Here is a 13,983-nt window from a genome sequence, read left to right as displayed (position 1 = left end):
TTTGAAAACATATCTGATACACTTCTGTGGTTTTGTGTATGTAGGTGCTCTCAGGCAGGAAGACCATTTTTTGATGAAATAAAGGATCAGTTTAGTTCAAAAAAATAATATGGCAATGTTCTGCTTTGCTAGGAAAGATGATGCGTTGTGTTCGCTGCCCTGTTGCATACCATGCTGGAGACGTTTGCATTGCTGCAGGATGTGCCGTCATCGCTTCCAACAGCATTGTTTGTACGAACCATTTCACTGCCACGAAGGGAAAAAGTCATCATGCACATGTCAATGTGAGCTGGTGCTTTGTGTGTTCAAAAGGTAAATTGATGTTAAACTCTTACGGATATGCAGCATCTAAATGTTTTACTCTTCAATTTAATTTTTGCACTACTAAACTCTTTAACAAAAATAATTAGAGATGTGGCATATTACATTAGGTTTCCTTAAGTATTGAAACAACTTCAGGTTAGCTTTGGCTTGAAATCTGAATATCTGTAGACATAATTTCTTAAAGAATGTTTATAATTGAACTTTGTCCAGCTACTAGAAGCTTGATTTAATTCTTTGCTAGAGAAACATAATGAGAAGTACTGCTGGGTTCTTTTGCCTGTGTTCAACGTACTGAAGCTTTTTGTATTTCTTTATTGCTAATACATAATATTAAAACATAAATATTTTTAAAGCTGCTTTTAGTTTAGCAGCATACAACATGTTGAACCCATGTTAGTTGTTGCTAATTAATGATGTTTTGCTTTATACTGTATAATAAATTTTTTTACTTGTTGAGAAGCACAGAATGCGCAGTGCTGATTAAACACTAGAGGAGACAGTTTACCTGATTTGCTAACAAAATTAACATGCAGTATAGCAGCTTGTTAAGCTGCAGCTGACTTCCCACTTGGTAATTCATGAAACAAACTAATGATCTCATTCCCCTTCCCCAAAGAAAAAGAGGTATGATAGAGAAATCAGATGAAGTTTGATTTTTTTTTTTTTTTTTTTTTTGGGGGGGGGGGAGGGGGTGTAAATTTAGCACCCAATGAAGTATTAATATGTATTAAACTATGTTAAATATATTGTGGTTGTTAAAACAAAACAAAGTAATTATAATTTGTGGTGCATTATTCTGGCTTTTTATTGTTAGCTTGCTTGTTAATTTGTATACATTACTAATCGGAGTTTGCCAGGCATTCAAACGGCAGGCCAGGCATTTGCCAGGCTCTCCTGGTCTTTGTACACAACTGAATGATACGTATTTGTTGTAGACCAGCATAATTTAAACTGTCTTTTTTTTCCTAATTGAACCTACCACRTATGTATCGTGCTGCTTTTAAACCTGATTGGAATACAAAACTCTTCTTTTTTGTCTTGATGTTTTTTCTTTTTCTTTTCCTTTTTTTTCCTGAAGGAGGTAGCTTGTTGTGCTGCGAGTCATGTCCTGCAGCGTTTCACCCAGACTGTTTAAACATTGAAATGCCAGATGGGAGCTGGTACTGCAATGACTGCAGGGCAGGGAAGAAACTCCATTTCCAGGATATTATTTGGGTTAAACTGGGAAATTACAGGTCTGATGAAAAGATTTATTTTGTTTGTTTTAATATTGACATGCTTTCATTGATGATCACACCGTTGGTTGCTTCTGTAGGCCAGCCTTGCTACACACAGGTTTCTCATTTCTCCACTGAGCAAGGGACCCATCTCCCTTGCAGGTTTTCCTGTTCTTAGTGCCCCTATTTAAAGCATTGAAAGCTTCATGACTGCACTCTGCCGAGGCATTACCCACACAGGGCTCCTTGTAGCCTTCTGACTTAGCCTTCCAGTGGATGAGCCTTCAACCCTTTTTGTTTCAGAGATCTTTTCAAATAAATAAGCTTGTATAACTTGAAAATGGGTAAATTACTACCTTCCTGTCTGAGAAAGAAATCACTTAAGTTGTCAGTGTTTCAGACTTCATTAAGATATGAGTGCAGTAGAAGTGGGCGAGCTTTATCCCCAAAGCATTAATAGCTATTATCAGCTGTCTTTTGATCTTGGACATTTACAGTAATTGCAGACCTTGTTAAAAGTGTTGACCAAGCAAGGAGCTGTGTGTGTGCTTATCCTGCAGGCAGACAAAACTCCTATAGCTTTGAGYGTAGAGCTTTCCTTTTCTCGCCCAATCTTCTGTCATTGCCTGCTGAGTGGAGGGAGGAAAGGACTTAAAATCTCCTCTGGGTTTTTTTGGATGAGTAACTTAGTCTTGTTTTGATCCAARCAATGTGCTTTTTTCATCTTATATGGAGAAGTAATAATCAATTACTGCAGTTTAAGGTGATTTTGTTAAACCATCTCTTGCAAAAAGAGCTYGACTAAAACGCTGTCTTGTTTATTTGTACTTCTGTGCTAGATGGTGGCCTGCAGAAGTGTGCCATCCGAAAAACGTTCCCCCAAATATCCAGAAAATGAAGCATGAAATCGGAGAATTTCCTGTGTTTTTCTTTGGTTCTAAGGATTACTATTGGACGCACCAAGCGCGTGTGTTTCCATATATGGAGGGAGACAGAGGAAGCAGATACCAGGGAATTAAAGGAATTGGAAAAGTCTTCAAAAATGGTAAACTGAAAGTAAACAAAAACAATCTTGTGATATACATGCTTTGCTTTCTTTATACATAGCCTTGGGTCACTTTATGCAGTTTCATTTTATAATATTCAGTAGAAAATTGGTTTTAGTATCTAGGGTAACAGTCACTATTAGCAACTTGACTAAGTTAACAGGAATCTTTTGATGACTTGTAAAATACTAGCATCTAATTGAAGTTCTTTCCATTGATTTTTGCTTTCTGGAAAACAAATGAGAGTAGCTGGAAGACAAAGAGTAGAACTAATAAGTCTCTAAAGAGCATTAACACTGTAGAAGCATTGTAAAAAAAAAAAATGAGTGCTGTAACTAGGAAATAGAAGATAATATCATTTGCAGACTTACCTGGGAATAGGCAGGTCTTTCTAGCATTTTTGTTGACACAACTATCTTTTTGGTTGGTTGGTTGATTTGGTTTTTTTTTTAGCTTTGCAAGAAGCTGAAGCTCGATTTCGAGAAATAAAGCTTCAGCGAGAAGCCAAAGAAACTCAAGAAAGTGAACGTAAACCTCCACCATACAAGCACATTAAGGTAAGCTTTGAGGAGATTGTGCTGGATATTCAAAATGTCTAAGCTAGCACCCAAGAGGTGAGATTGTAACGATGTGTTGGTAATTGGGCTGCTAGGGTCATGAGACCACAAAATTTCGCTTCCATTTGAGCATCTCGTGTTGCAAAACCAAATTAGTAACTACTATAGTAACTTTTTAAATAAAATCTAATTTTTAAAGTGATATTTGAACTATTTTAATTTATTATCCAGGTGAATAAACCTTGTGGTAAAGTTCAGATATATACTGCTGATATTTCTGAGATTCCCAAGTGCAACTGCAAACCCACAGATGAAAACCCTTGTGGCTTTGATTCTGAGTGCCTAAATCGGATGCTGATGTATGAATGCCACCCACAAGTTTGTCCAGCGGGAGAACGGTGCCAAAACCAGTGCTTTACAAAACGTCAATACCCTGAGACAAAGATCATCAAAACCGATGGGAAAGGGTGGGGTTTGGTTGCGAAGAGGGACATAAAGAAGGTATGAGTCATTCTTGCCTAGCAAATTGCTAACTTAGGCTGCTCTTTGTGGTTTGGTATATGCTTTACTAGTGCTACCTTGTATCTTCCAGGGAGAGTTTGTGAATGAGTATGTTGGTGAGCTAATTGATGAAGAGGAATGTATGGCAAGGATCAAATATGCACATGAAAACGACATTACTCACTTCTATATGCTTACTATTGATAAGGTAGAGTATTTCAAATCTTATTCTGTCATTTAATTGTAACATGATTTTGATCTTTTTTTACGCCTTTTGATTGCTTTGGTAGGGCACTCAGCTATGTGTATTGTTTCAGAGTTTCATATATTCCCAATGTTGTATCTTCTGTGCCTGCTTGCTTCCTTCTTTAGAGATGTATAGGTATGTACAGGTGTTGCATTAGTTCTGTTCCATGTAAGAAACCATCTATTAAGGTCTATAAATTATACTTTGCTGGTTGAAATAAAGTACAGCAGAAATATTTATCTGCCTAGTTTTAAGAGAAAGTATGRATTTTTGTGAAATAGAAGGATGCAATTTATGTACATTTGAAACAATTACTGTTAGCAGTTCTTTAGTAAAAATTAAACTTAAAGAAGTCTCATTTGAGAGTAGTATGAAATAATGTTGTGAGACTGTGTCGTATTTTGGCCATTTAATCTGTTTTTCAGCTACCTGTCCCTTTGTTCGTTTATAGCAAAACTAGGCTTATGCTTTGGTAGAAACCCTTTCCTGAAAGTACCATCTGCATTAGTAACCAGCTAGCACCCCACAAATCAGTTCTGGCCAACGCAGCAAAGTAATCTAGGTCCTGTGGTTTTTTGTGCAGCTCTGAGTATTTTGCTCCTGAGAAAGAGAAGAAAATGGGAAACGAGCAGGAAGGTATTGATTAYGTACACGTCCTTTTCGTATTGCTTCAGCCTCCAAGCAGCTATATAGGAAAAAAATAACCTCAAGCAAATAGGAATGGGCTATCAGTTCTGCATATTTTTGCAATCYCAACCACCTTTCTTGTGCCCAATATTGTAGTGCTGTGCATCTCTGCAGCTACTGTCGTTGCTTCTCCTGTAGCCAGGAGTTACTGCAGAGGAGTTTTATCACCTAAGAGACATTACGCCTTGTCTGCTGAACTGACACACAATGTTGGTGTGTTAAATGTAAGAACTGAACTTGTATTTGACTCCTGTGGTTCTGTTTTTCAAAAATGGCCATGCCATTATTTGGTTGAGCTGCGCATGCAGTTAGGGTAGCTGGGTCTATGTCTGTAAGTGTCCTTGTAAGGTAAGTTTTCGGGCATTTGCCAAAGCAGTCAAGGACTTTATATGTACATGTAATCATGACAATTATACATTAGAGACTTAAATTAGGAGGACAAAATTTTAAAATACCTTTTTTCTTCTGGACAAGATACTTTTGAAACAGTAGTAGGATGCAAAAAGCAGCATAATTTTTAGCTATACAACTTAGTATCAATTCTTCATTCACTATTCAGCCTTCCAAATGAACTACAAAGCTGTTGTTCTGGCTCAAAGATAAATTGGTGCTATATTTTTCATAAATAAGCAAAACTTTCTTAACCAACCCTGCAGAGAATCATAGTTTCAAAGCTTCTGGCTATTTGCAAGGTTGGTTGGTTTTTTTGTTTGTTTGTTTGTTTTCTTTTTGTCTGGTATGTTTGGAGTAGATAGAAATTAAAAGGCAAACATGTGCAAGAATGGGATTTTTTTATTTATTTTATTTTTTTAGTTTACCAAGAGCTTGTTTTTGTTTAAACTAGGCTGGTTTGGGGAAGGAAAGCTGTTGAGAAACTGCAAGTAATCACACAGTGACTTGGTAAATACTGTAGAGGCACAGTATTTGTAAATGCATAGCAGTCTTTTGAATACAGAATAAAAGGTAAATGGACTGAGTTTGAGTTTTGAGGCTTTTTGGAGGGAAGGGGTTCTTCAGCATCTCCACTACAGTGCTCACAAGAACATTCATCCTGCCACGTGGCTGAGATGGGCTTTGGGAAAATGTGAGCTAGATCATAAGTATTGCTTTGGGAGTGTCACATTCCAGGCCACATGAGACACTACGGTTTTCAATACAACATGTAACACTGGTTTGCCTGTATGCTTCTGGATAGCAACACTRTGTCTGTTTGGAATGTAACCGCTGAAATAATTGATAGAAAAAATTTTTTGTTGGAGGGAAAAACATATTCATTCTGTTGCTAATTTCATCTCCAGGACCGTATTATTGATGCTGGCCCCAAAGGAAACTATTCTCGTTTTATGAATCACAGCTGCCAACCAAATTGTGAGACTCTAAAATGGACAGTAAATGGAGACACTCGTGTCGGCCTGTTTGCTGTGTGTGATATTCCTGCAGGTATATAAGCTTATGTTGGTTTTGTTCTAATTCACYAAATTAAATCTTTTGTATGGTTATGTTAAATGAGTGGAATGGTCATGATTTAACTGATTCAGTGAAATATCTTCATAGAGAGCTCTGCACACAGAAGAGATGCTTTGYAATCTTCCTTTTAATGTTTTTTAATAGTGAGTTTCTTAATAATACGTCCTATGGCAGCTCTTTATCGTTTGCTTATAAGGGAAGCCCAGGAGCCTTAGTTCATATCTCTGTATTCCTATTGTGTTGTCTGTCAAAAGAGTAAAATATAGTTTTTGTTTTAAAGATTTTGAACAGTATTTCTGCATCTTTTTTTTTCAAGTGAAGATAATAAAATTAAGGAGCAGGTGAAGAAGGCTATTTCAAAATACATATATTCTGGTTTGTGTCTGTATATACATATATGCGCCTGTGTGTGTATGTACGTGTGTGTGTGTGCATGTAGCCCAGACACATGCACAGTCTGACGAAGTCAAATCAATTTATGTGAAAATGCGTAAGCCATCGTACTGTACTGGTGTCTGATTAATCATTGTCAGTGCTTGTGAGCTGTAAAGGGGGAGAACCCTGTGGTGATAGATCAGCAAATACTGACTCAACCATATGACAGATGATCAAACCTTTATTTGTGTGTAATAATTTTGGAAGACTTCCTTACCTTGTCCTTCACTTTCAGTAAAAGGGTGTGTTTTATCTCTCACTCAGGGACAGAACTGACTTTTAATTACAACCTTGACTGTCTGGGCAATGAAAAAACAGTCTGCAAATGTGGTGCCCCAAACTGCAGCGGATTTCTTGGGGACAGACCAAAGGTAAGTAATATGTCAAGAGAATATGACAGCATCTTGTCAAACGGCTAATTTGTTTTTCTTTCAGGGTAGGTGTTGGTAGAGCAGTTTTATGTTATGATTGGGGCAGCTACAGTAAGCACAGCAACCTCCTTCTCGGATGTCAGAGAGGGGTTAGTGCTGCATGAACGGCAGCGTTCTCCTATGGCAAATTAAWGCCTTAGGGCCCAAATAGGAACAGGTCCCAAAGAAGAAGTAAGAGGGTGCAGCGGGAATAATCCTTCAGCTGATTCCAGTCCCCTCTGAGGTGGGACGGAGGGGAAGGGTTCTGGCAGCCGGTCATTGACGGAGTAAGAACTCGGGTCACTGGTGCTTGTGCTAAGCTAGAGTGAATTCAGTTCTGTGCTGCCATCTCCCCCTGAACGTTTGTTGAGTGAATCCTATTCTGCAGAGCCAAACTATAACCAGTGAGGTTATTCTGCCATTGTCATTTATATCCCCCAAKCTGAATGTTAAAATGTGCACTAGACTTGTTAAAGATCTTTCAGCTTAAGTTCAACAGAAGAACAAAAAAWTTGAGTTTTGAAATTTAAAGAAAAGAGATGTCAAATGGTATCAAGAAACGCCCTGTATGATTCATCTCAGCTTAATTTGAAARCTAATCCAGCAGAAGTTGATGGGGCTTCCTGAAGAGCTGTCATAGATGTGCAGGGGAAAGTACAAATACATTCCCAAGAGATAAAAAAAATCTCACTTGTGGCTATAGAAGGGCTGTACYTCAAGAAGTCTTTCGCACTGCTCAGTATCAGATGCTGCAGAAGGTGGACTTAAAACTCCAGCATTCACACAGCTGCTTTTTCTTACAGATGGCAGGCTTAAGCGGCATTTCACATAAGCTTGTGATGAATTTATGCAGAAAGACATGAAAAAACAAAATGTTGCAGTTCAGTTTTACAGTACAGTTTGTACTGGTAGAAAGAATGGGCTAATTTTTTTAAAAAAGCAGGTAGTAATTACTGGGGTGAGAGGGTGGGGGRGGATGGTTGAAATGTTGAAAAAGCTTCCAGAATTAATTTTGTGTGATTCAGCGAAGGAAAGTTAAAGCACAAGCAGCAGAATATCAGGCAGAAGTAGGGGTATGGCTTGACTTGTTCTTTCTGGCATTGGGGGCACAGTCCATTCCTCAAAGAGGAGAATTGGAYGCCAGTTTTAATAAATACAGCATAAGCCTACACAAATGGAAGAGAAAAAGAGACATTGAAGTGATTGTTAGTACAAGAACAAAATGGGGGTAAATTAATTTTAGGTAAATTAGATTGGAAATTGGAAGACCTTTCTTGAGTCTTAAGAAATTGGAAGAGCTTTCCAACAGGGAGGAATTGTAGGGACAAGAACTGGTTTCAAGATGACTTTTGAAAGGGTCAGTGTGTTTTTCGTCAGTATGGATAGGCACCATAAGGTGTTGGACAGGTCCGTGCCAAATCAAATTTTTGCCTGTATGAACTGTCTGCAAGGCATGCCAGCAGTTTTACTGGTTTGTGTAATATTTTTTTGTTGCTAAACTGGCATTTACAGATATGCAATTTACTCTTTTAGAATTCTTCCACTAATGCCTCAGAAGAAAAAGGCAAAAAGACCAAAAAGAGAACAAGGAGACGCAGAACGAAAAACGAGGGGAAGAAAGAATCTGAAGATGATTGTTTCCGTTGTGGTGATGGAGGCCAACTGGTGTTGTGTGACAGGAAATCTTGTACTAAAGCTTATCATCTCTCCTGTCTTGGTTTGGTGAAACGTCCTTTTGGTGAGTAGGTTTGCCTCTTAAATTTGTGTAAATAAATAACTTGCATGTACCTACCTCACTCATTGTACTGGAAATTTCTCAAGAGTTTCTTTTTGAAAACGTATTTTTTTCTGATGGTARGAACTTCATTTGTGCATAGTGTAGGAGCTGTTCTTGAGTATGGAGACAAAATCCTGTCCTTTGTCCTGCGCCTCTCTGGCAAAACAAGCCTTTGGTTTTAGGAAGGTGCACAACTGAGTACATGTCACCCAGTAGGAGCACTGTGGCTCTGTCACAGCAAAGTTGATTATCTCTGCTAAGAAATGCATAACACCAATTGAGTTCAAGACCTTTTGCTAAAAGAATAGCAGCAGCATCTGAAGTGAGGGAAAGAATGCTTTAAGGGCAGTAGACAACCGAGCTGCAGTTGCTGATACTACAGGAGCTACCTGGTTCCACAGCCAGCGACGTCAGGTGGGATGTGAAGAAGTGAGGCAGGCAAAGCCTGTTATCCCAGAGACAAGTAAAATGATGACCAGGAAAAATATGCTGGGACAGTTAGGGCAGAAAGGAGCATCTGTAGATAAAGCACATGAACTCTCTTTGAGCAAAACTCAAAAACAGGTGAGGGGTGTAATGGCAGGCAGCAGATTTCTGCGTACTTGAATATTCTCCTAGCCCCCAACTTCCTTCAAATGCTATGGAGTAAGGCCTGAATAATTTCTACTAGCTTGATGTCAGTGCTGTATTTAAATGAAATAAGRTCAAGTCACCTACTTAATGCTGTCACTTGTGCTTTACAGGTAGGGTGTAGAATTTTGATTTTTGAGATTAACCACAGTAGTTGCTGTCTCACCTTTTGTCAGGAAAGTTGGTATTCATTGTTCAGGTGCTAAAACACAAAACTTGTTTAAAATATTACAACTTTTTTTCTTCCTGGTAATTTTTTTTGTTCTCTGTCTTTAATCACAGGAAAGTGGGAGTGTCCTTGGCACCACTGTGATGTTTGTGGCAAACCTTCTGTTTCTTTCTGCCACTTCTGCCCAAATTCGTTCTGCAAGGAACACCAAGATGGGACAGTACTAAATTCTATGTTAAATGGACAGTTATGCTGCTCTGAACATGTTCTTGGGGTGGATTCTGTTGAAACTCAGAAGCCTGAGAAACCCCGCAAAAAACTGAACAAGTTGAAGCCTAAGAGAAAGCAGAGGAACAGATGGATGAGAGCTGAATCAAAATAGTAATGGACTGCAGTTTCTACTGCCAACACTATCTTGTAGATAAGTTGTGAATATGACCAGGGAAGGACACAATTTTACATATATTCTGTAAAGGTTACATGGGGGGGAGGGGGRATTTTTTTTTGTTTCGTTTTTGTTTTTTGTTTTATAAATCCACTGAGCCAACCACAGCAGTCTTCTGCTGCTTCTGCACTGATAACGAACTGTGGCAAGCATAGTTCAGAAAATTTCAGGACAAACCAAACTTATTACTCAGCATTACAGTTACACTTGAATTGTTACGAATGTAAAAGGTTCCCTCCAGTGTTCTTACAGATTGGAGGTAGGTTAAAATCAAACCAGGTAGGCATAAACATAGGTTTTGAGATAGTATTTGTCAACCAACAGATGTTTAAAATAGTATTTCCTTGGAAGAAGTTATTAGCTCTCAAGTTCTTTTAAGTAAAAAATGGCTTGGTCTGTGGTCCCGATGAGATTTGCTTGCCTTGTGTGTTTTTCAGCAAGCCCTTGAATGCCATTTGCAATCCAGGTGCGTATCTCACTATAACCACACACATAATTTGTTTGTGCTCTTATAAAATAGCTCTCCAGTGATTCTTAAACAAATGTTTTTATAACCTTCCACCGAGAAATATAGTGCATGGTGGGAAAGGCATACCCTGTACCGGACAGAGGAAATCTTACGTTGTAAGAGATTTTTTTTTCTATACTGTTTTTTCCTGTATTTTCATTCCAGCAAAATATAAATGACTTGATCTTGCAGAGCTGTACAAGTCTGGATTAAAGGGACATTGTCTTGCAGTCCAGGCCCAATATTCTAGGATTTTTATGTCTTAATAAAAATAAATCATAAAAAAACCTGTTTTTTGAAAAGATAATTTGATTTTTTTTCCTTTTTTTCCTTAATGTCAAGTAAAACTCAGAGGCAAACATTGCTTTGGAATGCTTTTGCCAAGCATTGCAACATTATGATAATGTAAAAAATGCACAACAAATGAAAAAAACCCCACGAATGAAACAGAAGGTGAAACTTGACTAGCTACCAAAGTGCAAGAAATAAATTCAAAACAACTAATTAAAAATGAAATAGATTTTTTTTTAAGAGGCAGCAGCAGCAGCATGTAAGGAACAATTTTAATGTGAAATTCAGCCTGTTTTGCTTTTTATGCAGTTTATATAAAACTGGCTGCTTGACTTGGCAGTCTGTTTGAAATCACTCTTTATTTTTTACAAGCTCTGCTCTTGACTATCTTATCACCACTGTCTTGTTTGAGCAAAGCTGTTTTGAATTCTTTGCTCCTCTTAGGTTCTCACACTTGCAGTGAGATAAATATACAAGAGTTAGTTAAATGGAAATAATATTAGAACTAGGAAAAAATGGTAAAGAAAAATGCCTTTGCCTGTTTTCTTCCCAGTGCATGACATTGATATGTGATTAGGCAGTGTTACAAGTACATTTTGACTTGTGCCATTGTTATCTAGCCTATGTAAACACAGTGTGAGCCTTCATGTCCATTTAGTAATTCGTGTATGTTCTAGCTTAGTTTGCCTTATTTGCCTAATAGTGCAGAAACTCTGTGTAGCCCTTTTGAAAACGAAGCCTTGCTGTGTCATAAAAGTATATGTTTTTTTCCAAAATATTTTTTGAGGATTTGATTGCTGATTTCRATTGGGGGTTTATCGAAATCCCCATTTGTTCCCAAAACATAAAAACTTTGGTTTTATTAGAAGATTTTGATCGAAATGGGATTCGAATGTACCATTACCATACCCTAAACTCTTTGGTTTCTATTTTGTAACCAAAGGATTTTGTTCTTTTAGTCAATTTTTATAAATACTTTTGGGAGTTCAATTAGTTTTCATAAAATAGTTCAAAATAGGGGAGAAAGTGCTATGTATATGTATTTTTAAACAAACTGGTATGCCAAGCCTTGCACTTGAGGAACAAAATTAAGATTTCTTTATTGTATTTGAGGGAAATTTTCCCTCTGCTACAGACATTTGTTATACCAAGGCTGAACCATAGGCCTGTGCCTAAAATCAATGCCAAAAAAATTGTATTATATATGTTTCTCTTTCTTTGATTTTTTTTTTTTTTTTTTGAGAGGAGAAAGGTGAGATCAGGTAGCAAAGCAGAAACCTTTTCCTGGTCACTTTTAAACAAAATGAAGGAATTTGATGTCATTGGGACCATTATTTGTTTTGGTACTATACCATGTAAGGAACGGTTTATAAGAATACCTTTAAATAAGTTATTATAAAATCTTACCTTAACCACTGCCTTTATAATTTGTTACATTTTTAGCTGTTTCATTGCTTTTTTTCCTTCGTATGTAGATGTAACAGCTCTGGCACCCTGGAACAGTTATGCCCCAGGCCCTAGCAGGCAGGTACCCCCTCCAGAAGCCCCCAGCCCAGAGTTACTAACTGGCACCGTTGCAGAAACGCCGGCAGTTGTAAGATCGATCGTGGAGCCTACAAGTCCCTGCCCCGCTCCGAGGCACGTTTCGTACGGCAGGAGGCAGCGCAGCCCCCCGTTTTGTATCTGTCTGTGGGCAAATAAAGATTTCGGTGTTCGAAACGGTCCTTCGCAGCGCTCTGTTCCTAACGGTGGCACGCGCAGATCTTAGCGAGTGGCTGTGCGACCCCCTGCTGCTTTCTACCTCTTCTCTTCTCTTTGCTCCTRCTGAAACCTTCGGGCCGGCGGAGCCTGGCGTGGGCACTCTGCAAAGAGAGCTTTGCTTTCGGCTTGATCGGGAACTCGCGGCTCTGCCGATCGTGCGCCTCCGGGGTGGATGCGTAGAACAAACGTGGCCCTACCCCTTCCTTGGGACGCACGACCTGGGGGGTCTCGCGAGCTCAGCTGAGTCGCTCGAAAGTGATCTGGTAGAGTTCTAGTTTCTAATTCACAAAAGAGCTTTTTAAGGGCCTTTTTTTTTTTTTTTTTTTTATCAAATGAAGGCTTCCATACCTTACTTGGCAGCACGGGGAAAATACGCTGAATTGTTTTTTAAAAGACAAAAAGAAAAAAAGCAAAAAGAAAAGCTGTTTCACTATTTCCCTGTTCCTGTTGTTCAAATACCAGSGAAAACAACCTTGAAAAAGTAAGCTTTCTCATGATGCAACTCAGTACCTTTTAGTGTTCAACAACTTAGACTTTCCTGTTATAAATTCACCTATATAACATCCAGCTAAAGCTTATTATGTGGCATTAAACTATGTACTTAGTGTATTGACCATTGAAGTAGAAAATGTCTTTCCTTTTTTCAGTCGACTCTTTAAAACTGGTATACAACAGGCAAATCCAAAATTTGTTGGTGCTTTATCACATAAGAAAGTGTGGAAATTATTTTCCGTTGAATGTTAGATGTATTTTCATACAATCTAGGAAGAATAATCAAATTAAATGGCTGTTTTGTTCTGTAGCTTTGTATTCATGGTCAGTTTTTACAGGCTTTTTATTTGAATTACTTTTGAATTTATCTGAATTACTTCAAAAAGCAAAATACCTTGAAAGACTTTTTAATGTTTTTTTTCCCACATTGTTGAGTGACAGTATTCCACAGCTGACTGCTTGAGAAACTTTAGTGTTTTATTTAATATTAAAATTTATTCCTAGTTATTTCTGAAATTTCCAATTCTTATTTGGAAAAACAGATCTATATAGTTATTTTTGCAGTAATCTTAACAAACAAACAAAAAACACCCGAAATGATACATGCTATGCAAGTTATGTTCTGGCAGCGAGGGAGCTGGATGTTGGTCTTGCGTAGGGCAAGCTTATACTCCAGGACTTCATCTAAAAGGCTCACTGGGCGTTCAGCTTATGTAAAGTGAATAACAACTGTGCTTTGGCTGTTTTCACACTTTCCTTTATCATAAACATATTGATATCCTAAACATGGGTATCTTTTGCAGCCTAGTGTTCCCGATTACAGAGCTGTTTTTCTGTTGCTCGTAATTTCACAAGCTTTAACTATTGTGAGTTGCAATCATGCAGTCGCATCAGTACAGTTCATTTGGTTTCGGTTAGCAGTCACTGATACTGCTCTCTCAGGTTGAGTCTTAGGTTCAGCTGCATTTTTATTTTTCTTTTTTAGCTTTTTTTTTTTTTTCTTTTGTTCAGCTGCATTT

General features: G+C 38.0%; 1 protein-coding gene and 1 non-coding gene across 4 annotated transcripts in view; both read left to right on the top strand.

Moving 5' to 3' along the window:
- The window catches only part of NSD2 (nuclear receptor binding SET domain protein 2), a 71,340-nt gene extending 58,159 nt beyond the window's left edge, over positions 1 to 13,181 (top strand). For 2 of the 3 annotated variants that reach the window (XM_085309663.1, XM_085309662.1), the window contains 10 exons: positions 133 to 312; positions 1,403 to 1,559; positions 2,381 to 2,586; positions 3,041 to 3,144; positions 3,376 to 3,645; positions 3,737 to 3,853; positions 5,878 to 6,019; positions 6,746 to 6,852; positions 8,425 to 8,629; positions 9,581 to 13,180. In XM_085309663.1, coding sequence (XP_085165789.1) covers positions 133 to 312; positions 1,403 to 1,559; positions 2,381 to 2,586; positions 3,041 to 3,144; positions 3,376 to 3,645; positions 3,737 to 3,853; positions 5,878 to 6,019; positions 6,746 to 6,852; positions 8,425 to 8,629; positions 9,581 to 9,849 — 1,757 coding nt within the window. In that variant the 3' untranslated portion in view covers positions 9,850 to 13,180. Of the gene's footprint in view, positions 1 to 132; positions 313 to 1,402; positions 1,560 to 2,380; positions 2,587 to 3,040; positions 3,145 to 3,375; positions 3,646 to 3,736; positions 3,854 to 5,877; positions 6,020 to 6,745; positions 6,853 to 8,424; positions 8,630 to 9,580 lie in introns of all 3 variants that reach the window. The other variant, XM_085309664.1, reaches the window with a different exon arrangement.
- LOC146593267 (small Cajal body-specific RNA 23) lies at positions 5,610 to 5,740 on the top strand. Its single transcript, XR_014896439.1, has one exon.
- Positions 13,182 to 13,983: the final 802 nt, after the last annotated feature.

This window comes from Rhea americana, unplaced genomic scaffold, assembly GCF_003343005.1.
Source record: "Rhea americana isolate MKP2758 unplaced genomic scaffold, rheAme1 scaffold_30, whole genome shotgun sequence".
NCBI classification, from domain to species: domain Eukaryota; kingdom Metazoa; phylum Chordata; class Aves; order Rheiformes; family Rheidae; genus Rhea; species Rhea americana.
This window is presented reverse-complemented; position numbering and strand designations above follow the sequence as displayed.